Source organism: Octopus bimaculoides, chromosome 10 (genome assembly GCF_046866305.1).
Source record: "Octopus bimaculoides isolate indiv1 chromosome 10, ASM4686630v1, whole genome shotgun sequence".
NCBI lineage: Eukaryota > Metazoa > Mollusca > Cephalopoda > Octopoda > Octopodidae > Octopus > Octopus bimaculoides.
This window is the reverse complement of record NC_142937.1, coordinates 60,285,914-60,311,322: the sequence shown is the minus strand read 5'-3', so window position 1 is coordinate 60,311,322 and position 25,409 is coordinate 60,285,914. Positions and strand designations below refer to the sequence as shown.

Sequence of the window (25,409 nt, the reverse complement as noted above, 5' to 3'; positions counted from 1 at the left end):
ATGTGCTTAGCACATTTGCAGAGGTTTGGGCATTCTAAATACCTTCACGTATATTCAAATCGAGATAAAGAGTTATAACAGGTATGTTTCAAGTGTGGTAGCGTGGATGTTTATATTTTGTAGTTTATGAAACTTATGGCTAGTTATTTAAATTCACTAACTTTGAAAAAGTGAAAGTCACACTTTAAATTATCTCCCTTGAACTTAACTAGAAAAGTTTTGCTAACCTATTTCTAGACATGCGCAGTTACGATATTTACTCATAAACTTCCGTTAAGTGCCGGCTCGTTTTCCTTCCTTTTACTGGTATTATTTGTTTATCTCTCAAATAATTATTAATTACTCTTCCAATATGGATCTTAAAAGAAAAGCTTCCGAATTGGTGATTGTTCCGTTTAAGAAACCAAGAAATGAAATCGTTCCTATACATAGGAAGAATCTATCTGTAGTACAATCGGTGAGATGATGTTTGTGATTCTTGTGTCTGTTTTTGTCTGTTGTTAACCAGTTTGTTTAGTGGAATATATTTTCAGTTATTTAAATGTGTTCGTATTTTCGTTATTTACAAAATAAACATTAAATCATAAAAAAAGACAAACGAACAAATTAAATAGTCAAAAACTAATTGATATTTAGAACATTAAGTCAATCCCCATATGTATACATAATACGAACCACACGTGTCCAAACTGATTATCTATCTATCTACTATCTATCTATCTATATCTATATATATCTCTCTCTCTCTCTCTCTATATATATTGTCTGAAATGTACAGTATTATACATATCCATCACGGATAATGATAATGTACCCACTCTATTGACAGATATACGAATGCATCTTTTTCTAGACTTATTGACGACTACTCACAAATATATTCTCGAACGAAAGTAACCAGACATTTCTGTACACAATCTTAATATTGGTTATTTTGTTATTAACTGAATTATTCGCTTGTAGTTTACTTTCCTTACTCTGAATCGGAGGTAATAAAGAACAATAGTGATCCGAATCTACTATAATATCAACAATTATTAAGGGAAAATATCCCAGGGGAGTCTTCTGCATACTGCACCCGCATTCAGTAGATCTCTCTGATGTAATTACACTGAATCGAAAAACTGGTTAGCTGATTTTTTTTTTCATGCATTTAGCAGGCAAGACTTCTGTTTGGTGTTGTTTAAAAGTTAAATGTAAGCAAGAGTGATAGCTCCAGTTACATCAACTTGTCGCAATTTTCGGAAAATAAAGCTATGCAGATGGGAACTAATTACTGAAAATCAACGGCCATGTGTTGGTCTTCTTTTATCCCAACTCACTCAGTGAAACATTTTCTTTGCAAATGGGAACAGTTAAAAGTGACCCCTAGCTTATTTTTAGATTTTGAACGCTATTAGAGTAGATACTGTCTATTAACTATACGGATTATCTCAGGTAATCGTTCCGGCTTACTATATTACATTTGTGCGATCTTGCCATATCTACTCAGGCAGAATCGCTAGTACGCCGGGCAAAATGCTTGGCGGCATTTCGTCTGTCGTTACGTTCTGAATTCAAATTCTGCAGAAGCCGACTTTGCCTTTCTTCCTTTCGAGGGCGATAAAATAAGTACTTGTTGAACAATGGGACCAATGTAAATGAACTTATCTCCTTCCCTGAAATTCCTATCTTTGTGCCAAAAACTCAAAAGGTGTTATGAATTTTATAATGATTTCCGTTTTTGCTGCATATTCTTTTGAGTTTATTATCGTAATGTGTAGAATCGTTTAGCTCCAGTGAAATTGTAAAAAAAAAAAAAAAAGAACTGGCTGTGTGGTAAGTAGCTTGTTTACCAACCACATGGTTCCGGGTTCAGTCCCACTGCATGGCATCTTGGGCAAATGTCTTCTACTATAGCCTCGGGCCGACCAAAGCCTTGTGAGTGGATTTGGTAGACGGAAACTGAAAGAAACCCGTTGTATATATGTATATATATATATGTGTGTGTCTGTGTTTGTCCCCTTAGCATTGCTTGACAACCGATGCTGGTGTGTTTATGTCCCCGTCACTTAACGGTTCGGCAAATAGACCGATAAAATAAGTACTAGGCTTACAAAGAATAAGTCCCGGGGTCGATTTGCTTGACTAAAGGTGGAGCTCCAGCATGGCCGCAGTCAACTGACTGGAACAGGTAAAAGAGTAAAAGAGTATTACCTATGCCAAAAGAATGAAAGGTAAATTTAATAATTTTTATTATTGAGTAGTTCTGGAAAAGGGTGATACTTGTAACTTTTGAAAAGCCTCCCAGACTGGTAAGTTCGAATTGATGTTCTGTGAATTTCTCTAAATTGCAACATCAAACTTTGCATTAAAGTGCTCTATGACGGAATGAGATGATTGGATGAGGATATGTGGTTGCTGGCAATTTGGCTTAGCTGACTGGACATTGAACCAGTTTTGGTGACTGTATTTTTTGGCACTGGAGGCAAACACATACATTTACAGAGAGAGTGAGACATTACAGCTTATTTATTGAACATGATTGATCTAAACATTTCCCTCTCCTCATATGCATAAAGGGAAATATAGTCACCCGCATAAACAGCGAGAGAGAACATGAGAAACATTAAAACATATGATGTCAAATAAATCAGGTTGCGAAAATGGCTGCACCAAAAGGTCTTATACCTGATGTACTATATGGTACATTATAGCATCTAATATCCGTATACATATACACACATTTCAATTCTTGTTGAAATCACCACATAATATACAACTGTGTATTATCTTCATCTTTCCACAGACTCACTGCTTATAAACCCATTAGGGATTAAAGTAAACTGGATAAACCAGTTTTGCATATTTTAGCACTTTTCTAGGTAGCTTGGTCAAACATTAAGTGTTTTATTTCATTGCTATAGCATACTATGAGACATATCTATAGGTTTATATCTCTATTAGATGTTTGGTAACATTCCAGGCATAGATGTAATAAGGTAAAGGTTACCATTTCATTTCAAGCCATGCCAACTCATAAAGGCTGGTTTCATGGCGTATAAATTCCTCACCTGAACAGGGCACCAGTCTGTCACAGGATTACTCATTTTTGCTGGCTGAGTGGACTGGAGCAATGTGAAATGAATTGTTTTGCTCAAGAACACAACATGTCACCCAGTGCAGGAATCCAAACAGCAATCTAATGATCATGAGTCCAACACTCTAACTACTAAGCCATGTGCCTCCGCTGCTGTAATTAGCGGATCTTATGATTAGATGTTCTTATTTAACTTAGGGCAAATTGAAATAAGATCTGATTAGGCACTGATAGCAAAGATCATTAACTAAAGACATAGATTTAGTTATGCCTAATCACTGCCAATGCAGAACAATACTCTCTAAAATGAATAATGGAATAAATATATGTTAAATATATTTATGCAAGCATGGCTGTGTGGCAAGAATTTTCCTTCTCAACAATATGGTCTCTGGTTCAGTCCCACTGTGTGGCACCTTGGGCAAGTGTCTTCTACTACTGCTCCAGGCTAGTCAGAGTCTTGGGAGTAGATTTGTTAGAGGAAACTGTGGAAGCCTATCATTCATAGTGTTTGTGTGTGTGTATGTATGTGTTTTTATTACCTCTATGCTTTGATTTCATGTAATACTTGTAAATGAATGTCATCATCATGCAGGCAACTGGTGCCCTTCATTCCCAGTCTCCTGTGAAAACATAGACACCAGGAAATATTACCTTACTTGGAAACAAGTGCATTAGGCTGTAAAAAAAAAATCCACCTCAACAAATTCCATCCAACCCATGCAAGCATGGAAAAGTGGACATTAAATGATGATGATGATGATAATGATGATATGTTACATGTTATATCTATTCTTTCAGGGAATTCCTCGAACTTCAAATCTTGAAGCTCCAATAATGCTTCTAACTGGTCATGAAGGTGATATTTTTACTGGAAAATTTTCTCCCGATGGTAGATTTTTGGCAACTTCTGGATTTGATCGAATGATTTGTAAGTTGATTTTTAAAAAAATATATTTCTTGTTTGCCAAACATTGTAAAACAGTCAGTAAAAATAGTGATGGAGGCTGGAATGTACATCTTCATTGAATTTTGCACTATATTCCTGTTAAATTTCTACTTATTGCCCACTTCATCACCCTCTCTCCTATCCACAGTACCATATGTAAAGGAATGGCATTTAATCTATCCATGTTTCCTCACTCTCCCTTGCTTCCACCTTTACCCTTTTAATACACTTCCTCGCTTTCATCCTGATGCCTGTGTAACAAGGGACAGCATCAGACCTTTCCATATTTAGTTTGCTCTACTATCACTCTTTCCATGTGACTCTACATTGACATCCACCATTCTCACCATTGCTTATCTCTGTTGCCTGATCATTATTTGTTAGGCTGTTGCACTCATGATTGTAAAATCATGGTTTTGATACCCAGACCAGGCAGTTTGTTGTATTCTTGAATAAAACACTTCATCTCATGTTGTTCTGTGTTCACTTCAACATCTGTTATGTAGCACATTGTGCACCTGTACAGGCAATGTTGGAGGGAGTGAGCTAACGTACAGCATAAACATTTGATCACTATAAACCTATAATCTGTACAAGTTGTTCAACAAGAAATTGTAGAACTATCTTATTTGGACTTGAGAGACATATTTCTTAACATCACCCTTTTTTTTTCCTTGTTATCCCATCATGTAACTTATCCTCTTTTGCTATTTACTTCTCTCCTTTCCCTACCATTATATAATTCTTTTCCTCTGTCATACTCCATATATTTTCATCACTGTTGCCCTTTTAGCTATCATTCTCTCTTATATTTAGTCTCCCAGTTATGTTTGCCTTGGAAAAATGGAGACAACATTGGGGAGACATTTTAGTCTTGCAACAAACAAGACAACCCCTCTGTACTGGTACCTTGATAAAATGCCTTCAGTACATTCTGTAAAGTGGTTGTTGTTCAGGAAGATATCCAGTTTCTGCATCCATGCCAAAAATGATATCTATGAATGAGATATGGTCCTCTAGCCTGTCAGTCTGGACCTTATCTTTTCTAGTTTCTGAAACATATTAAAGTTCCCTAAAATCATTAGCCTTTAAACTGGCCATATCTGGCCTAAATATTTTCTCACATTTAATGTACAATAAGGTGGCGAGCTGGTAGAATTACTAGAACACTGGGCAAAATGCTTAGTGGTATTTCATCTGTCTTTATGTTCTGAGTTCAAATTCTGCCAATGTCGACTTTGCCTTTCATTCTTTCGGGGTTGATTAAATAAGTACCAGTTACACACTGGGGTCAATGTAATCAACTTAATCCCTTTGTCTGTCCCTGTTTGCCTCCTGTTTGTTTAGACCCCTGTGGGCAATAAAGAAATAAATGTCATTCTAAAAATGAACATTCACGTTATTGAGATCTTGAAGCTGTTAGGTAATACATGATTAATTCAAAACAATCTGAATAAATAAGTTTAATATTTGACAGAGTAATCTGAATGCTAAAAGGTTAAAAATACATATTTTTAACCTCAAAATGACCATGGGATGAACTTAAAAGCTTTTATACAAAAACCACTGCAAGATTTCATGTTTTCATCAAATTCTAATTCTTGTCCTCTTATTCTGTTCATGATTAGATGTCTATAAGGAAATTTATAATTTTCTTCATTGTAGTTTTTTGGAATGTTTATGGAGAGTGTGACAACCTTGGTGTGCTGCGGGGCCATACTGGAGCAGTTATGGAGTTACATTTTTCTACAGATGGCAGGTGAGTACAATTCTATTTATTTCTCTTAAGAAATCATGGAATTACCTTGTACCTGATTTGCTATTATAAAATGTGTGACAGTTAGAGTTGGCTTCATAAAGATTCAGCTGAATTTCCACATATCCATTTCTCCATTTTTTTGTGCCCTTCCATGAAATACCTGCTCTGGGAACTGCTCTTTGTAGAAATCTTGTCATGAGGTAATTCTTAAATAAGCAAAATATTCAACAAATAGTGAGCTTAGTAAAGTATGGATTCTGTAGATGGCTGTTTTTGTAGATCACTTGAAAGACTCATGATTGTTTCATTGCTATTTTAGCATCCACTTTTTCGTGCTTTGCATGGGTTGAATGGAATTTGTTGAGGAAGACTTTTTAAGGCTGGATACCCTTCCTGTCACCAACCCTCACCTGCTTCCAAGTAAAGTAACATTTCACCATGGGCAGACATGTTTTCATGGATGATTGGAAATAAATGACACCGATTGTATAGTGGTGACACTTACATCTATCACGTGATGTCAAGCCAAGGAGAAAGTAACATACCTGCACACGCAAACACACACACACGACAAGCTTCTTTGAATTTCTATCAACCAAATTCACTCACGAAGGATTTGGTCAGCCTGTGGCTATTGTAGAAGACATTTGCCCAAGGTGCCATACAGTGGAACTGAATTTGGAACCATATGATTGGGAAGCAATGCCTGAACGTGTATATATATATATATATATATATATGGTGTTGCCATCCGGTTTCACCAGTCCTCAGTCAAATCGTCCAACCCATGCTAGCATGGAAAGCGGACGTTAAACGATGATGATGATGATGATGATATATATATATATATATATATATATATATATATATATATATATATATATATATATATATATATATATATATATATATATATTATTCATTTATTTCCTGTATGTGTGCTCTGCTGAAGAAGGAAAAGCCACTGGGGAAATCCAGATATTAGCTAATCCAGGGCTATCTATATTGTTATTAATTTTGTTAACTTGCTGCTTTGATTTCAACATGTAACTTTGTGACTTTTATGTGGTGAGATGATATAGTGTCTACTTTCAGTATAAAGGCTAGAAAATTTCTTTCTATGCTCTTAATTATAATTGGAAACAGAGTGAATCCTGTCAGGCATGTGTCTCTATGTATTTGTGTTTGTTCCCTATCACCACCTGACAACAGGTGTTGGTTTGTTTATGTTACTGTAATTTAGGGGTTTGGCAAAAAGCTACTGATAGACTTAAGTGCCAGACAAAAAAAAAAGATAGTACTGGGGTCAATTTGTTCAGCTAAACCCATCAAGATATTGCCTCAGCATGGCTACAGTTCAGTGACTGTGACAAGTAAAAGATAAAATCTGGTTGGATGAGGTGGTGGTGGTGGTGGTGGTGGTGGTGGTGGGCAGGAGTCCTGGTATTTATCAGTTAGAGAACCATTGCTTTAGGTGACAAACATCAAATGCCTTTATATAATGACAGATGATATAGTTACTCAAAAATGGCTGTAAAATCCACAAATACTGTGATTGAGTTTCGTTGAACTAATAATCTCTCATTCTAGAATAATTATTTGATCAAGTTTCATTCATGTTCCAAGTTTGTTCATGTCGTCTGTTACTTATCGGCTTTTCATTTTTCATCAATATTATTAGACTTAAAACGGCAGTGAGCTGGCAGAATTGTTAGGATGTTGGGCAAAATGCTTACCAGCATTTCATCCATCTCTACGTTCTGGGTTCAGATACTGCTGGGGTCAACTTGCCTTTCATCCTTTTGGGCTCGATAAAATAAGTACCAGCTGAACACTGGGGTTAATTTAATCCACTTAGCTCCCTTCCTTCAAAATTGCTGGACTTGTGTCAAAATTTGAAACCAATATTATATTAAGCTTATAAATCTGCTTTTTTTTTTGCAGCCAGCTGTTTACAGCATCAACAGATAAGAACCTCGCCATTTGGGATGTAGAAGCTGGTGCACGTATCAAGAAACTGAAAGGGCATCAAGACTTTATAAATTCCTGTTGCCCTGCACGCCGTGGACCACAGTTAATATGTAGTGGAGCAGATGATGGAACTATCAAGGTTTGTCTCTCTCTCTCTCTCTCAGCCAATACAAACATTTGCTACAGTGGAGACATTACTGATCTTTTAACCTCTCATCTCTGTAGAAACCATGCCAAAACAGACAATGGAGCCTGGAGTGGCCCCTAATCATACCAGCTCTTGTAAAACCACCCAACCCATGCTAGTATGGAAGCAGTCGTTAAATGATTATGATGATAACATAACACAAACACACACAGACATAACATTCAAACATGGATTTTCTGTCTAACAGATTCACTCAAACGTTATTGGTCAGTCTGGGGCTATGATAGAAGACACTTGCTCAAGGTACCATGCAGTGGAACTGAACCTGAAACCACATGACAGCAAAAAACCTCTTAACCATGCAGCCGTGCCTAATTAGAAACTTTTTTTAACATCATCAGTACTAACTACTGAACCTATTGAGCTATGTTAATTACAATTACTGATATCAAGTTTATTTTAATGAAACCTCTTTGTTGCTTGACATGCTAGTAAATTCTGGGTAATGTGAAACAGAGGTGGGGAAACTTTTTAGTGCAGTGGGCAAAAATTTACAAAGAAAATGGTCCACAGGCGGAACACAAGTTCTAACTCTTATATCTGTGTAGATCTTGTATATATCTAATGTATAATTCGATATACGTTAATAAAGATAAGTTTAACTCATTAAATTAACGCGTAACATCTTCATTAATGCCGCCATTGAATTTAGCACATTTATATTACTTATGAGGTTTCTATACTTTTCAGCTAGAGTGTAGTTGGGTCTGAATGGGGTGGTACAAACCTAGCAATATGTGTTTTATAGTGAAAACAAAATTTCTATTCAAATAGCAATTACCAGACAAGTTTCTGTTCTTTTACAAAGAAAAAGGTCCACAACCTATGTTGCAAAAAGGCATACGAATATTGTATAAATTTTATAATTGAAAAATTTACTATATTTTGTACATACGAGTATATCATCCAGTGAGCTTGTGAGTGCTTGTGAGTGCCATTGTGTAAAACAAAAGAAAAAAACGGGATGGTCATGGCTGGAAAACCATTTGATCATAGGTTTGTGCTCTCTAGACTAGCCTGATGGCTAAACTAAAATTGCTTTCTGCGAGTCTTTTATTCTTTTCACTTGTTTCATCTATCAGACGGTGACCATGCTGGGGCACTGCCTTCACGAGTTCAGTTGCACAAATCAACCACAGTATTTATTTTGTTTTTAAATCTGGTACATGTTCTGTTGGTTCTCTTTTGCCAAACTGCTAAGTTACTGGGACATAAACAAACCAGCACTGGTTGTCAAGTAGTCTCATGGGGACAAACACAAACACACACATATATACGCACAACAAACTTCTTTTAGTTCTGGCTACCAAATCTACTCACAAGGCTTTGGTTGGCTCAAGGCTATAGGTGACGCTTACCTGAGGTGTCATGCAGTGGGACTGAACTTGAACCATGTTGTTGGGGGAGCAAACTCCTTACTACATAGCCACCATGTTGATTATTTTATTGTAAAATATTGGGTTACTCTGTTAAGCATATTTCACAAAGGCGGAGTGTTATTGATTGGGCTCTATGGAAGGTAGCCAACTCTTCTAGGGTTTGAATTCAAAATCCAGACTTAAGAAACGAGCAAAAAAGTAAACTGCAAGGATTTTAGTTTGGCACTTGGTTACTAATTTTGTCATAAAGAGTGAAGGATTCTTTCACTGGTTTCAGTCATTTGATTGCAGCCATGCTGGAGCACCACCTTAAAAGGTTTTTAGTTGAAGAAATCAACCCCAGGACTTATTCTTTGTAAGCCTAGTACTTATTCTCATGGTCTCTTTTGCCAAACTGCTAGGTTATGGGGACATAAGCACACCAGCATCACTTGTCAAATGATAGAAGTGGTGGTCATCATCATCATCGTTTAACGTCCGCTTTCCATGCTAGCATGGGTGGGGAACACAAATGAAGACACACATGCTAACATATACAGTGGGCTTCTTTCAGTTTCTGTCTACCAAATCCACTTACAAGATCTTGGTTGGCCCAGGGCTATAGTGGAAGACACTTGCCCAAAGTGCTCCGCAGTGGGACTGAACCTTGAACTATGTGGTTGAGAAGCAAGCTTCTTACCACACAGCAATGCCTGCACCTAGTATTTTCAAAATGTTATGTTTATGAATTTGTTTTGCAAGATTCCTGATATGAAATTGTGTATTGAAACAGATATTGTTATATTTCAGGATGGTCATTTGTTTTTTCTTACCATTTGCACTATGTATTCGTTTTTCACTCATTTATTATTGTTCTTATTTTATCTTATCTCCATTTCACACACCTGTGACCTTTTCAGCTACTCTTTCATCCACGTGTTTCCTCCTTTTCTGTTTAGTCCATCCTGAAATACTTTGAAAAAGCATTTTCATTAAAGGTATAAAAATGAAATATCTGATTCCACTGTTATTCCTATTTCAGTTGTGGGATTCTCGGAAGAGAGGAGCTATACAGACTTTTCAGAATGTTTATCAAGTTACTTCTGTCACATTTAGTGACACTGCTGAACAAATCATTTCTGGGGGTATTGACAATGACATCAAAGTTTGGGATTTAAGGAAGAATGATATTTTATATCGTTTAAGAGGTCACACAGATACACCGACAGGCTTGGAGTTAAGTCCTGATGGTTCTTACTTATTATCCAATGGCATGGATGGTACTGGTAAGTAATGTCCTTTTATTTTTAACATAGATGATATGAAAAATGTGCAGTATTTTGTTGGAACTATGTTTTTGTTGCTGTGCAGTGTGTCTTCATGATCATTTTTGCCTTTGGCATTTAGGTTACTCTGTCAAATGTAATGCTTATTCATTCATTGTTTTGAATTACTCATGCATTATCTCACAGTTTTGAGATTTCAATGATGTGGCCATTTATTTTTTAAAATGATATTGTAGTGTGTGAGAAGTCGAATCTTGGGTGATTTTGAAAATAGAATTGGAAGAAGATTTGGGCTGGTATACCCAGTTTAAAGAGTTAAGTCAGCTTTCCATGTTGGCATAAATTAGATAGGTTGTCACGGTTTAACCCTTTAGCATTTAAACTGGCCATATCTGGCCAAAATATTTTACCTGTTTTATTCTCAAATCAGCCAGATTTGGCCTCTCACACCTACTCTACAATGTCATTTTCAAAATAAAGTCACACCATCCAAATCTCAAGGCTATCAGATAGTGCATGATCAGTTCAGAAACAATGTGAATAAATAAGCATTACTTTTGACGAAGTAATCCAAATGCTAAAAGATTATGTCAGGACTTATTCTATTACTCTCCGAGATGGCTTGGAGGATCAAACCTGGCTTGCACATTTTATTTTTGATTTGGCTTCTATGATTGGATGCTCTTCCTATCAGCAACCACTTCTTTGGAGGCAGTTTATTGCAGCACTAGAGAGAGAGAGAGAGAGATTGTCATGCTCTTAATAACACTAAAGAGTCCTCTCTTGCCACGTCTCAGCTCATGTCATAACCATTTTATAGTGTTCTGGGTGGATTTCATAATGATACCAACACCAGCAGTTCTGTGTTTAACTGTACTTAAGTATCTTTTCCTTGTTTCAATCATTAGACTTTAGCCTTGAGAAGTTTTTAGTCAAATGAAGTGACTCCAGTATTATTTTAAAGCCTGATACTTATTCTATTGGTGTCTTTTGCTGATCCACTATGTTATGGGGGATGTAAGTACACACCAACACCAGATGTCAAATGGTGGTGGTGGACAACACAGACACACACACATCTGATGGGCTTCTTTCAGTTTCTGTTTACCAAATCCACTCACAAGGCGCTACACAGTGGAACTGAACCTGGAACCACATGGTTGGGAAGTAAGCATTTTACCACACAGCCACACCTGCCCCTATAGTAGTTAGCTTTTTTTTTTTTTTAAATCATTCAAATGCAGACATGGCTGTGAAGATGAAAGTTTACTTCAGGACCACTTAGTTTTGGGCTCAGTGCATGCAACACCCTCGACAAGTGTCTTCTATTGTAGCCTCGACTCAACCAATGTTTTATGAGTGAATTTGACATGTAAAAACTGTAGAAAGCCCATCGTATAAATATATATATATATATATATATATATGTATGTATGTTATCAATCAGTTTCATTTCTGTATTTCTTGTCCATAGAGAAAGAGCCGGACTCTAACATAGATTCAAGGCTCCTTCATTGGAACTTTTATCAACATCATCTAGGTATTTGTGCATATGTGTGTGTGTGTGTGCAGTATTTGGTGTTAGTGTATGCGCAGATTTGTATGTTTGTATTATGGATGCGTTTTTATGTCTAGATGCATGCATATGTATTTATGTGCTAAATTTTTGTAAAGTTTTACATATCTTTACAGTTCCATTGATGGCTTGAATCTGTAGTCTTCTAATCAGCTTTTTTCTTTCAGGTTTTGAGAACCCTAATTTTTCCAGGTTTTTGTTGAAGCAGTTCGTTACATATCCCAATGCCCCAACAATCACGGGTATGAATCTGAACTTGTAGTCTGGGTGGAGTATCTACAAATTTCTCAGTAGCTCGGCATAGTTGTTCTCTTTTTCTCTAATCTTTAGTGGGATGTTGACATCCGCAGGACAGCTGATTTCTACTACTGTACAGAGTTTCTCTTCTCTGTCCCAGATTACTATATCTGGTCTATTATGTCTGCACTTTATTGAGGTTTTTATTGGGACATTCCACCAATACTCTTTCATATTGTGAGTGGTAATGGCCTCTACCTCATTATGGGTTTTCATCTCCTTAGCCCCGCGGTTATCCTGTCGGCAGATTTCATTGTACAGTGTCTTGGCCACAACATCATGTCTCATAGGTAGGTAATACCGTGATGACATTTTTGGACAGCTGCTAATGATGTGGGTGATATCTTCGATACTGATTCCACAGAGTCTGCATCGATTATTACATTGTGGCGCTTTGCCCGCCTCTCTGTCCCGTTTGTTTATTAGGAATTTGGTTGCTATTTCTTGTTCTTGAATAGCAAAGGCATACCCTTCAAAGTGAGAGTTGGTGACCCAATTGTTTGTCCACGAACGATAGACTGCTCTGGTTGTCAATGTTGTTATCACCCTGGAGCTTTCTGTTAACGTATCCATGCATGGTCTTCTGCTGGAATGCATTCATCCTCTCCTCTGATGTTATGTTACGGTAGAGTCTTGCAATTTCTTTGGGTAAGAGTTCAGGGTTGTCGAATAGGGAATGCTTGTCAAGTAGTTGCCTTCCCAATCTCATAATGGTATTTACCTCATGACTGCAGACTTCATCAAGGGGTGCACTTCGACACTTGGTGGTTATGAGATGATGTCGAAGAGATATGACATGGCATTCAAAGGCAGTCTGAATTGATGTTAGGCCCCTCCCTCCTTTATTTCGTTTTAGGTATAGGCGGTCTACATCGCTATTGATGTGAAAGTTGTTCGTGCTCGTTAGTATTTTTCGGGTCTTCACATCAAGGGCTCGGATTTCATCGATCGTCCAGTCAAGTATCCCGAATGTCGGTATGAGTTCCGAGGTCCATATTTTCCTAACCCGATTTCTGGATTCCTTAGTAACACGTTCTTTGTTACAGGTACCTTCATATAATACGTTTTCATCTACTCCCAGGTATCTGTAGGATTCCTCATCAGATATTGGAGAAACAGATAGGCCATTGATGGAGATGTTGTTAGGGTGGTTTTTAGCCTTTCCTCGTTCCACAACCATATAGGAACATTTATCTTGGCCAAACTCTAGTCCTACATCACCAGAAAATGTTGTGACCAAGTCGAGGCTTTTTTTCATATCATCCATGTTCTTGGCATACAATTTCAAATCATCGACAAAGAAGCAGTGCGTAATTTTGTTGTTTCTGTTTGCCTGCGTTCCAATTAGATACCCTTCAGACTTCTTCAGCATGTATGATAATGGGTTTACCGACAGTATGAACAGCATCACAGAGAGGCTGTCTCCTTGGAATATCCCCCTGCAATATTGTATTTTTTTGCTGGTGATACATCCACTTACTGTATTTAACTTCACAATGGTGGCCCAGGAAGATGTCAGGTTAGATATGGCATTAATCAAGTTCCCTGGGACTTTAGCAAGTCGGAGGGCTTCTAGCATCCACGAATGGGGGACAGAGTCGAAGGCTTTTTTATAGTCAAGCCACATGGAGACCAGATTTCTTCTGTGCTGCCGTACCTCCGTCATTACTGCCTTATTTATAAGGAATTGTTCAGTACATCCCCAGACTCCTTTCTTCCCAGCTGCTTGTTCAGCTGTGATTATACTATTGTTTTCACAGTGGTCCTGGAGGAATCTGTTTAGGCATGCTGTATAAATCTTATACATTAAATTTTGGCATGCAATAGGCCTGTAATTTTTTGTCAATTGGGTTTCCTTGCTTTTCGGAACAAGCTTTGTTTCCGCCAGAGCCAACCAGTCTGGTATGCTGCCATCTCCATTGAGGGCTTGCTGGTACAGTTTAATAAGGTACGGTCGGTAACAGGTAATGTATGTATGTATGTATAGTGTTAATATACACAAGTAATTACACACACACTGTAATTACTTGTGGATGTTGACACTATTTCACTTGAGCAAAATGGCAAGTGAAGTTTATAAAGCCTTGCCTACATTACGTCTGGTCACTATGCACTTTCAGTGCACTGGGGAATAAAGAATTTCTTACTTATAAAATAGGTATGGGTTGACGATGAGACGAGCATCTGACCACAAAACTTTGCCTCAGATACATTCCCCTCTTCCAACCTATGTAAGTATGGAAAAATGGTCGTTAAATTCTGTTTTTCCACCTCACTTGCTGGTAAGATGGCGATGATCTTTGTGTAACAGAATTAAACTTCAGTATAACAAGTAAAGCAATGGCTTTCTGTATGTTTTTCTGAATTTTAAAATGTAGATCTTTTGGTTTTACAGGTGAAGTGATAAAATAATTTTGTTTTATTTTCGGTGTCTCTAAGTCAAAAGGATAGAGAACTACTTTAGTCATATGACTTAACGCTTTTGTTAGCCGATATCTGTTGAAATACATTGCTTTTGTTTTGGTTAATTTTGAAAATAATGAAGAATTTAGAAAATTACTTTATGGTTATTAAGTTGGTGCTTAGAACGTAAATTAACGTGAAATTTTCGATGGAAGAGTATAATTTACATGATTATGAAACGGAAAGTGACATGGGAGACAACTCCTTGTATTTACCACTTTTAAATGATGTCAAACCCTATACTGTCATTTTTAAAACAGCTGTATCTCACTTTGTCTCACCGACTCATTAATCCATCATTATACTATATCCCAAAGAAATATATGAAGCATAGGTGTTTCATAAATATTTTTTTCAATTTAGATCTTATTTTAGTGTATAATTGGTAACTTTAGATTGAACAATAACTTTGTTTAGATGTTTTGAAATTTTGTTTTTTTTAGCTGATATACAATGCCAAGGTGGAAACTAAGTGGAAAAACGAATCCATTTTACTGTTTTCGTGATCTCACTTTTAATCTCGTTTGATTTTTCTTTCGTGCTGCCTTTGTAAACCTACACAAAAATACTTTAAAAAAATATAAGCTTATTCTTTTATTTTGATAAATTATAAATACATTACTTAAATATTTGATATTTGGATTGAAATGTGTTTGATTTTAGTTGAGTGATTTCTGGCTAAGTTTGATTACACATCTTTACCACCATTTTCTCTCCACTTTTCCAGATGGGGTAACCATGTATCCCTTCCACAGCAATATACCTGTTTCTTATTTCTTTATTGCCCACATGGGGCTAAACACAGAGGTGACAAACAAGGACAGACAAAGGGATTAAGTCGATTACATCGACCCAGTGCGTAACTGGTGCTTAATTTATTGACCCCGAAAGGATGAAAGGCAAAGTTGATCTCGGAATTTGAACTCAGAACGTAATGGCAGACGAAATACCACTAAGCATTTCGCCCAGTGTGCTAATGTTTCTGCCAGCTCACCACCTTACAGCAATATACCTGTTTCTGTCCTCCTATCGTACTTCCATCAGACACAGAGCCACCTCCCTAAATACTCACTCCATGTTTCATTTGAGAGTTCTTAGTCTTGCTAGTTACTTGGCAACTTCACTGGTGCTGTGCCATGTCAGAAGCACCCAGTACACTTTATAAAGTGGTTGGTATTAGGAAGGACATTGAGTCATAGAAACCATGCCAAAGCAGACAGAGAGGGACACTGTCCTTGCTCACCATTCCTAACAAACCATCTAACCCATGCCAGCATGGAAAACGGACATTAAATGGTGTTACCTCTTAATATTCCCATCAAAAATTTCAAGGTTCATATCACATTATTTGCTTAACTATTTCTCTAAATCAAGTACTAGTTTACAGATTTTCCTTACAAAGCTGATTACAAAGTGATTAAGTAATTTTTCCTCTTATTTTCATTCCTGTTCTATTTAACCATTTAGCATTGAAACTGGCCATATCTGGCCTAAATATTCTACTTCTTTTATGTTTAAACTAGCCAAATCTGGCCTCTTACACCTACCTTACAATATACGATAATGCATGATTAATACAAAACTGTGTAAATAAGCATTACACTTGACAGAGTAATCTGAACGCTAAAGGGTTAAATAACATTAAATCATGGGCTAAAAATTGCTATGTGCTATTTATTAATTACTTCTAATAGTTAATTTGTTTTAATTTAGGTGTTTTCAGTTTTTCTTTCTTTTTTTCCAGTGCGAATTTGGGATGTACGACCATTTGCGCCTCAGGAGCGCTGTCTGAAATTGTTTCAGGGACATCAACATAGCTTTGAGAAAGTAAGAGGTTTATACTTCTTTATTGATACAGTTTGTGAATTTGCATGCTCCATGGTCATTCATGACCACTGTACATATATCTGCTGTTAAAGACTATTGTATGGTTGTAGAAGCAATTAGTACAACTACTTCTTTACCTCACCCATTAATCAATACAGCCATATTATTATTATATATTACTGAAACTACATCTTCAACACTATCCATTGCCAAAGTGCCGATAAAACTTTGCACAGTGGTAAAAGGCCAGATTAAGTGGTTTTGCAGCATCTAGATTAATTACCCCACATATAATGCAAGCTAATAAAGGATGCATGGCTCAGTGGTTAGAGCAGTGTTTCTCAACTGGAGTTCCTCCAAACCCTAGGGTTCCATGAGAAAAAGTGAGATAAACTTATGCTAATTTCATGATTGTTGTATTACTATACATGCACAACATATTATTGGTTATTGTAATATAGACATCATCCTATCTGACCTATTATGGTATCAAAAAAATATAACAACCATATATATATATATATATCATCATCATCATCATCATCGTTTAACGTCCGCTTTCCATGCTAGCATGGGTTGGACGATTTGACTGAGGACTGGTGAAACCGGATGGCAACACCAGGCTCCAGTCTGATTTGGCAGAGTTTCTACAGCTGGATGCCCTTCCTAACGCCAACCACTCAGAGAGTGTAGTGGGTGCTTTTACGTGTCACCCGCACGAAAACGGCCACGCTCGAAATGGTGTCTTTTATGTGCCACCCGCACAAGCCAGTCCAGGGGCACTGGCAACGATCTCGCTCGAAAATCCTACAGGAGCCAGTCAGGCGGTACTGGCAACGGCCACGCTCAAAATGGTGCATCTCATGTGCCAACCGCACAAGAACCAGTCCAGGGGCACTGGCAACGATCTTACTTGGCTTGCCGGGTCTTCTCACGCACAGCCCATTTCCAAAGGTCTCGGTCCGTAGTCATTGCCTCGGTGAGGCCCAATGTACGAAGGTCTTGCCTCACCACCTCAGCCCAGGTCTTCCTGGGCCTACCTCTTCCACGGGTTCCCTCAACTGTTAGGGTGTGGCACTTTTTCACGCAGCTATCCTCCTCCATTCTCACCACATGTCCATACCAGCGCAATCGTCTCTCTTGCACGCCACAACTGATGCTTCTAATGTTCAGCTTTTCTCTCAAGATACTTACACTCTGACGGGTATTCACATTGACATTACACATCCAACGGAGCATACTGGCTTCATTCCTTGCGAGCTTACGTATGTCCTCAGCAGTTACAGCCCATGTTTCACTGCCATGTAGCATGGTTGTTCGTACGCATGCGTCATACAGTCTGCATTTTACTCTGAGTGAGAGTCCCTTTGTCGCCAGCAGGGGTAAGAGCTCTCTAAACTTTGCCCAGGCTATTCTTATTCTAGCAGCTACACTTTCAGCGCACCCACCCCCACTACTAACTTGGTCGCCCAGATAGCGGAAGCTATCGACTACCTCTAGTTTTTCACCCTGGAATGAGATAGAAGTTGTTTCCTGTTTGTTTGCAGTCTTTATTGCACCTGAACATCTGCCACAAACAAAAACTAACTTGCTAGTTAACCTGCCTTTGATGTTGCTGCACCTCTTATGTGTCCATAGCTTGCACCGGGTACATCTTATAGAGTTACTACCTACTCCTTTTCTACATACTGAGCAGGGCCATCTACCTGAAGGGGTTTGTGTTTTATCTACCTTCCTACTTATTAGGATTTTGGTTTTAGCTAGGTTGACTCTAAGGCCCTTCAATTCTAGACCTTGCTTCCACACCTGAAACTTCTCCTCTAGTTCTGATAGTGACTCCGCAATTAGGGCAAGGTCATCAGCATAGAGGAGCTCCCAGGGGCAACCTGTCTTGAACTCCTCTGTGATTGCCTGGAGGACTATGGTAAATAATAGGGGGCTGAGGACGGAACCTTGGTGGACCCCTACCTCTACCCGGAATTCATTGCTGTACTCATTTCCAACCCTCACCTTACTGGCAGCATCTCTGTACATGGCTCGCACAGCTCTCACTAACCATTCTTCTATCCCAAGTTTCCTCATTGACCACCAGATAAGGGATCGGGGGACCCTGTCAAAGGCTTTCTCCATGTCAACGAAAGCCAGGTACAGAGGTTTATCCTTAGCTAGGTATTTCTCTTGCAACTGTCTCACTAGAAATAAGGCATCAGTAGTGCTTTTACCTGGCACGAACCCAAACTGCATCTCATCTAAATTGATTCGCTCCCTAATTAGTTGGGCTATGACCCTCTCTGTAACTTTCATAACCTGATCTAACAGCTTGATGCCTCTGTAATTATTTGTATCTAAAGCGTCCCCTTTACCTTTGTAGCAGTTGACTATGATGCTGCTACACCAGTCATAGGGTATGACTCCTTCGTGTATCACCTGGTTCGTAATACGGGTGACTAGGCTATAGCCAACACTGCCAGATATTTTGAGCATCTCTGCAGTGATTCCTGATGGGCCGGGGGCTTTCCCGGTCTTCATACTCTTAATTGCTTTATCTACCCTGGTACTATCAACTCGGATAGCTGGTCCCTCTATTGGGTCGACATAAGGCAGGCTCTCTTTCTCCCATTCATTCTCTTTATTAAGCAATCTATCGTAGTGGCATCTCCAGACCTCTTTCTTTGCATCCTCATTTAATGCAAGCGTACCATCATCCATGCGAACACATTTCTCTCCTACAACATCACTATTCTCTCTCCTACACTGTCTTGCAACACGAAATACCTCGAGTCTTTGGTCCTCACGGCGCAGAACATTGGCAAATCTTTCCTTTTATATATATATATATATATATATGGTTCATGTGGTAAATATATATATATACATATATATATATATATATATATATATTTACCACATGAACTACGATGAAAAATATATGAGAAAGATATAGTGTATAATTTTTTTGTGCAGGGTTCCTTGAGACATGTAATTTATTTTAAGGGTTATGCAAGAGTAAACAGTTTGAGAAACACTGGGTTAGAGCGTCAGGCTCAATGATAGGGTACTGAGTTCGATTTCTGAACCAGGCTGTATGTTGTGTTCTTGAGCAAAACGCTTTATTTCACATTGCTCCAGTTCACTCAGCTATAGAAATGATTTGCAATGTCACTAGTGCCAAGCTGTATCTGCCTTTGCCTTTCCCTTGGATAATATTGGTGGCATGGAGAGGGGAGGCTGGTATGCATGGGCGACTGCTTGTCTACCATAAACAACCTTGCCCAGACTTGTGCCTCAGAGGGGAACTTTCTTGGTGCAATCCTATGGTCATTCATGACCAAAGGAGGTCTTTACCAATTACCCTAATGGAATATTTATCAATTACATTGTAGTCCTACGACCTACTTTTATGAACTGTATCTTGTCTTTCAGTTTATGATAATAGTTGATAAAATAGATCCCTTTCCCAACCTGGGGTGCTAAAATCATTTCAGTGGGTCTGAGAATTAATATTTAATTCCTGCTCATCATCATCATTTAATGTCCGTTTTCCATGCTGGCATGTGTTAGACAGTGTGACAGGTGCTGGCAAGGTCAGGAGCCACACCAGGTTCCATTGTTTTGGCATGGTTTCTAGTTGGATGCTCTTCCTAACAGCAACCACTTTCAGAGTGTATTGCATGCTTTTTACATGGCATCAGCACCAAAAGGTCACTGGGTACTTTGCATGACAAAAACCCTTCAACTAGGTGGTGGTGGTGGTAGCAGGAGGGTCATTTTGACTTATCAAAGATAAGTCGATTGTACTTCAGCACAATGTGTGTGTGTGACAAATGAGGCTTTCTGTCTTTAATTTTACATTCTCAATCAGTCTCTCAACTGAAACTTTTACCTGGTTTGGATAACCCTGACATTAGGCAAAATGCCATCCTTATACTATTAGTGGTTTCAAAATATGAAAACCTGACAAGCAGGAAAGACATAGTTATCATTGCTATTAAGTACCTATAGGTGCAGGCACAGCTGTGTGGTAAGAAGTTTGCTTCCCAGCCACATGGTTCCAGGTTCAGTCTCATTGTGTGGCAACATGGGCAAGTGTCTTCTACTATAGCCTCGGGCCAACCAAAGTCTTGTGAGTGGATCTGATAGACGGAAACTGAAAGAAGTCCATCATATATGTGTGTGTGCACCCCAATCACTGCTTGACAACTGGTGTTGGTGTGTTTACGTCCCTGTAAATTAGCGGTTCAGCAAAAATGACCGATATAATAAGTCCTGGGGTTGATTTGTTTGATTAAAGCCCTTCAAGGCAGTGCTCCAGCATGGCCGCAATCAAATGATTGAAACAAATAAAAGAATAGATAGCTATGTTTGAGCAACAGAGTTTTGGCATGGATATAATTGATCACATATTTTGAAACAAACGTATCCAGCACTCTGGATTTAGTATACATTTCTGTTAGCACACTTGTTTCGAATTCCTTCATAATCCAGCCTTAAATTTTGATTGGCTAAAGTTAAAGCTTGTATGAAATGCATTATCTTTATTAGATGTAGAATACCCTACACATAATGATGATTAACATGTTTATTCTTAATACATTCTGGCAGAGTCAAATGCAAATATTTTAGTCACTGTTGTGTGTGTCACAGAAGAATAACTTCACTTTTCTACATTGACAGTTTATTCTTAACATACTTGACTCATTGATGCAAGGGATTCTGGGACATTGGGTTTTAACAAATTCTCTCATCAGCAACAAGGATCCAGACCGTTAAGCTGATATAAGTCACTGGCTTTGTTTATAATTTCAACTAGCAAGACTGTTTGCTGATCAGTGCTGATCTCTGCCAACCGATAAAAACTATTTGCAGTGTACGATGAAATCTGAAGTGATGAAATAGAAATCATTGTTCCAGATTTCGCTGTACTCAGTGCAAATAATTATTTTTTTAAATCTACAATTATCCATTCCATTTCTTAGCCATATTGCAAGTGCTAAAGTGTGAATTTGGTTTCTTATCAACTATTGTTGAATATATGTCAGTTTTTAATATTTCTCATTCATTGCAGAACTTACTGAGATGTTCTTGGTCAACTGATGGTCGTAAGATCTCTGCTGGCTCCGGTGATCGATTTGTATATATTTGGGATACAGCGACACGACAGATTTTGTACAAATTACCAGGTCACACTGGCTCTGTGAATGAAGTAGACTTTCACCCGCATGAACCAATTGGTAAATATGTTTGTTATCATTTATATAATAATCTGCTTGTTCATTTGCCTATGCTTTAGTTTGTTAGAGAGGTGAATTGAATGAGATGTGGAGTTAAAGTGAGAGAGAGAGAGGAGGAGTTTGAGTCGAGAAGAAAGAAATGAGGAAGTAGAGAAAGATGTATAATAAGGTCAAATGCTTCATGTGGTTAGTTGAAGCAAGAGGCAAAAAGTGAGAGGGAGAGAGAAGTGTTAATGACATGCTGTTGGGTGGGGAGAGAAAGGTGAACAGAAAGAGAGAAATGTACAGATCTTCTAGGATGAGGCTCGTCTTCTAGGCTGTAGTTTCTGGTTCGGAATTTCTGGAACCACCATTGACACTGGCTTATGCTTATTGTCCTGACCCATATACAGCATTAATATTCCTTGCACGTTCCATTGCATTGTTGCCTTTATTGAACTCATAAAGGAAAATATGCTGAATATGCACCTTTGTCACTTCCATTATAGCTTTGAAAAAATATCTGTTAAAATCGAACTGCACTCTTCAAAACTTGCACTAAGAATAAGACCATGGTAAAATTACTACCTGCTTTTATTGCAAGTTGATGCAGGTAGTTTATCCCGTCCCACTCTAACTTTTAGTTCATGCAATTGAAAAAAACCACATTCTTTATGGGCTAACCCAATATCATGCTGTGAAGAAGGGATACAGGCATTTTAGACAGTTGTCTTTTATCAAAAATAGAAGGAAGGAAAAGTGAGGAAAAAGACATCTTCTAGGTAAGAAAAAAAAGTCTAATGTAGTGTTATTAAGACTGAAGCTAGTAATTAATGGTAAGCAGATTTATCATCATTTAAATTCTGTTTCCCATGCTGCTCTGGGTTGTATGGTTTGATAAATTCTAGCAAGCTGCAATGTCAGCTTTAGCTTGGTTTCTACAGTGGCATGCCCTTCCTAATGCAAACCACTTTACCATGGGTATTGGATGCTTTTTTTTATGCCATTGGTAACTTGCAAGAAAAGAAAAGTATAGCAGAAGGAAAAGGAAAAAGATCCATCCCCCGATCAAGTGGGAGGGATATCAAGAGGTTGAGAAGTGTATTGCTATAGAGTAGATGCACGAGTACCCAACATTATATAGGGATGGGTGTAGGTAGCTGGAAAGAATATAGAGATGATTCATGGTGACAAGATGCCAGAGTATCTCAGATTAAACAGTGCTATGTGAGGGAGAAGTAGCAGATGATCATAAATGAGGTAGATTTTGAGGTTTCTATTAAGAGATGCTGCTTTAGATGGAGTAATTACAGTTGTATTTCATAATTAATATATTTTCATGTTTTCCTTTTCAGTTATGTCATGTTCAAGTGACAAGAAAATCTACCTTGGTGAAATAGCTTGAAGATATTAAATTTTCATTCATATGGTTTAAGAGATTAAAAAGAAAAAGGTCCTCATTTTGTCTCGACTGTTCATATGTCACTCATTTACTTCTTATCAATGCCTTGTCCCTCTCTTGTCAGTTTGAAACATTCTCACAGACAATATTACTTATGCCTTTTATGTAACAGAAGCAGTATTAGATTAAATGAATAGCCATCTATGTATCATATTTAATGTAAATACATTCTTGAAGGGCGAATTTACTGCGGTATTTGTCTGGAGGCAACATCTCTAATGAATGTGTTGTGTTGGAAAATGCAGACAAGAATCGCCCTAGCAGGAACTAGTGAGAACATTTGATACATTTCTGCCTCATTGAGCATTGTCAATAGCATGTACTCACAACCAGATGCTTGTTAAGAAAAAAATTTTTCACCACCAAATATATAGGAAAACAGTAAATAACACTGGTGTTACAAATAGTTGTCTGGCTCAATAAAAATCTGTTATATGGAACTGGATAATAGATTAAAATAATAATTTATATATCATACTTCATGTAAACATGTATTTACATTATGATACATAGATTTTTTACACACAGCTATATAGCTTTCTGCTCTGTTATTGAGGTAAAATAGTGGTGGAATTGCAGTGCTTGATCAACGCATCGTCATGGGTTCCTGTTTTACAACAGTCAAAGTGTTGTGTTCCTCATTAAGAAATTTGTGACTCCTACTACTCTGCTGAGTGGTTGAGAGTAGGAAAGGCATCTAGCTGTAATGCCCAATGTTTCAACATAATCCATCCATGGGAGCAGAGTAAAATAGCTGTCATATGCAGGCATAAATCTTTATGGTAAATGGGAATGAAATGTTTGAAAATGAGATAAATGTTACTATTCTACTACTGATTTATACTATGTTCTGGATAAAGGCTTGGTAAAAATGAATTTCTAACTGATATATAACTTGTTACATATACTAAGGCAGTCAATACACCAATTAGAAATTATGATTTCATCTGCAACTTTTTTTTCTCTATCCTCTATATCTGTCATATAATTTCATCTCACCACCACCACCTTATTGAAAACTGAATACTGATGTGTGAGCTTCCTACGTCGAACCAACACAAAATATTTTCAAGTATTTACAATTATTTTTTTAATAAAACAAATTTGAAACAAACAAAAAAAAAGATAAATAAATAACTCACCAGATCTCTTGTTAATCTTTTATCTTGTACTTATTTCAGTGATAGAGTTGCAGCCTTCAAGGGTTTCTTCAAACAAATTGACCCTTGTACTTAATATTTTAAGTCTAATATTTATTCTCTCAGTCTCTATTGTTGATGTAAACAAACCATCACTGGTTGTCAAGTGATGGGGGAACAAACAGAAGACACATCTATATCACTTAACTGTCCGGATGTTTTGCGTTCTCGTCCCATTTTGTATTTATATATATATATATATATAATTATTACAATTAAAAGGGTAAAGGATTATCAATTTATTAATTTAATAATAAATTAATAATTCATAATTTTTACCAAGCCCTTTGGTATGAAAACACCATTATCGGTGAAGAACTTATTTAAAAGTTCTTATACATTTATAAACATAATTAAGGGGTCAGCAACAGTTGCTTCACCACATACCGAAGTTCAGAAATAGCAGCTAAAGTGTTGAAACTTCTTGTTTTGCCTTTGTGAGTTACAAGTAATGCTATCTGTTGGAGTTTCAGCACTTTAGCTGCTATCTCTGAACTTCGGTATGTGGTGAAGCAACTGTTGCTTAATTATGTGTATATATATATATATATATATATATATGAAAGCATGTTGCTTAGTGGTTAGGAATATTCAACTTACAATCATATGGTTGTGAGTTCAATTCCCGATGGCACGTTTTGTCCTGGAGCAAGACACTTTATTTCATATTTGTTCCAGTCCACTCAGCTGTGAACAGGAGACGTGAGATGGAGAGTTGCTGAAGAGATCACAAAGATTTCCAGACAAAGGATATAAAATAAGAAC

General features: G+C 37.5%; 1 protein-coding gene across 1 annotated transcript; it reads left to right on the top strand.

The window, feature by feature from the left end:
* Positions 1-240: 240 nt before the first annotated feature.
* LOC106880024 (U5 small nuclear ribonucleoprotein 40 kDa protein) lies at positions 241-24,586 on the top strand. The gene is made up of 8 exons (XM_014929824.3): positions 241-457; positions 3,881-4,010; positions 5,694-5,787; positions 7,732-7,897; positions 10,367-10,610; positions 16,691-16,773; positions 21,839-22,004; positions 23,339-24,586. Exons 1-8 carry the CDS (start codon positions 353-355, stop codon positions 23,386-23,388), a joined length of 1,038 nt encoding a protein of 345 aa, XP_014785310.1. The 5' UTR covers positions 241-352; the 3' UTR covers positions 23,389-24,586.
* The last annotated feature ends 823 nt before the right edge of the window (positions 24,587-25,409 follow it).

Coding starts and splice junctions, on each gene's coding strand:
- LOC106880024 (XM_014929824.3), top strand. CDS start 353: ATGGATCTTAAAAGAAAAGCTTCCGAATTGGTGATTGTTCCGTTTAAG. Junction 5,788..7,731: donor CATTTTTCTACAGATGGCAG/GTGAGTACAATT, acceptor TTTTTTTTGCAG/CCAGCTGTTTACAGCATCAA. Junction 10,611..16,690: donor CAATGGCATGGATGGTACTG/GTAAGTAATGTC, acceptor CTTTTTTTCCAG/TGCGAATTTGGGATGTACGA.